At 74.6% G+C, this 811-nt stretch overlaps 1 protein-coding gene across 1 annotated transcript in view; it reads right to left on the reverse strand.

Annotated features, from left to right (window-relative positions):
* The window catches only part of AMACR (alpha-methylacyl-CoA racemase), a 29,688-nt gene extending 29,096 nt beyond the window's left edge, over nt 1–592 (reverse strand). Inside the window, exon 1 of the mRNA XM_026649043.2 lies at nt 239–592. Within this exon, the coding sequence (XP_026504828.1) occupies nt 239–488 (250 nt within the window). The 5' untranslated portion in view covers nt 489–592. The remainder of the gene's footprint in view (nt 1–238) is intronic.
* Nucleotides 593–811: the final 219 nt, after the last annotated feature.

Here is an 811-nt window from a genome sequence, read left to right on the forward strand (position 1 = left end):
CGGCACCCATACCCCTCCCCCCAAACCCTGCACCCAGGGATCCTCCCCCCAAACCCTGCACCCAGGTGCCCTCCCCCAGCAGCACCCGAACCCCTCCCCCCAAACCCTGCACCCAGGTGCCCTCCCCCAGCAGCACCCGAACCCCTCCCCCCAAACCCTGCACCCAGGTGCCCTCCCCTTGCCGGCGGCAGCCGCCCCCTCCGACCCTGCGGCGCCCGGGCCCAGGCCGGCCGCTCACCGTGGCGGAAGGGCTCCACCAGCACGTCCGCCCGCAGGCAGAGCCTCCTCAGCGCCGCCGCCCCGGCGCCCTGCTTCAGGTCGAGCGCCAGGGAGCGCTTGCCCCGGCCCTGCACGTCGGTGTTCATGGCCGAGCGGGGGCAGCGATCCACCCGCACCACCTGCGCCCCGAAGTCGGCCAGGATCATGCCGCAGAGCGGGGAGGGCGCCAGGCCCGCTAGCTCCAGCACCCGCACCCCGCTCAGGGCCATGGCTGCTCCTCGCTCCGCGGCCTCCTGCCGAGCGCCGAAACATCGAGCGGCCGCCGCGGCCCGGCCCCCTCCGGGCCACAAACCCGGCGGTCAACGGCCCCGTCCGGCTCCCGCGTGGTCCCCTCCCCCAGCCGGGGACGGGCGAGGGGAGCCCTCAGCAGGGGGGTGGGAATGGGGACACTCAGCCCAGGGATGGGGGGAGGGGTGGGAATGGGGACACTCAGCCCAGGGATGGGGGGGAGGGATGGGAATGGGGACACTCAGCACAGGGATGGAGGGAGGGGTGGGAATGGGGACACTCAGACCAGGGATGGGGGGAGGGG

Source organism: Terrapene carolina, unplaced genomic scaffold (assembly GCF_002925995.2).
Source record: "Terrapene carolina triunguis isolate 2854851 unplaced genomic scaffold, T_m_triunguis-2.0 Scaffold69, whole genome shotgun sequence".
Lineage (NCBI taxonomy): Eukaryota > Metazoa > Chordata > Testudines > Emydidae > Terrapene > Terrapene triunguis.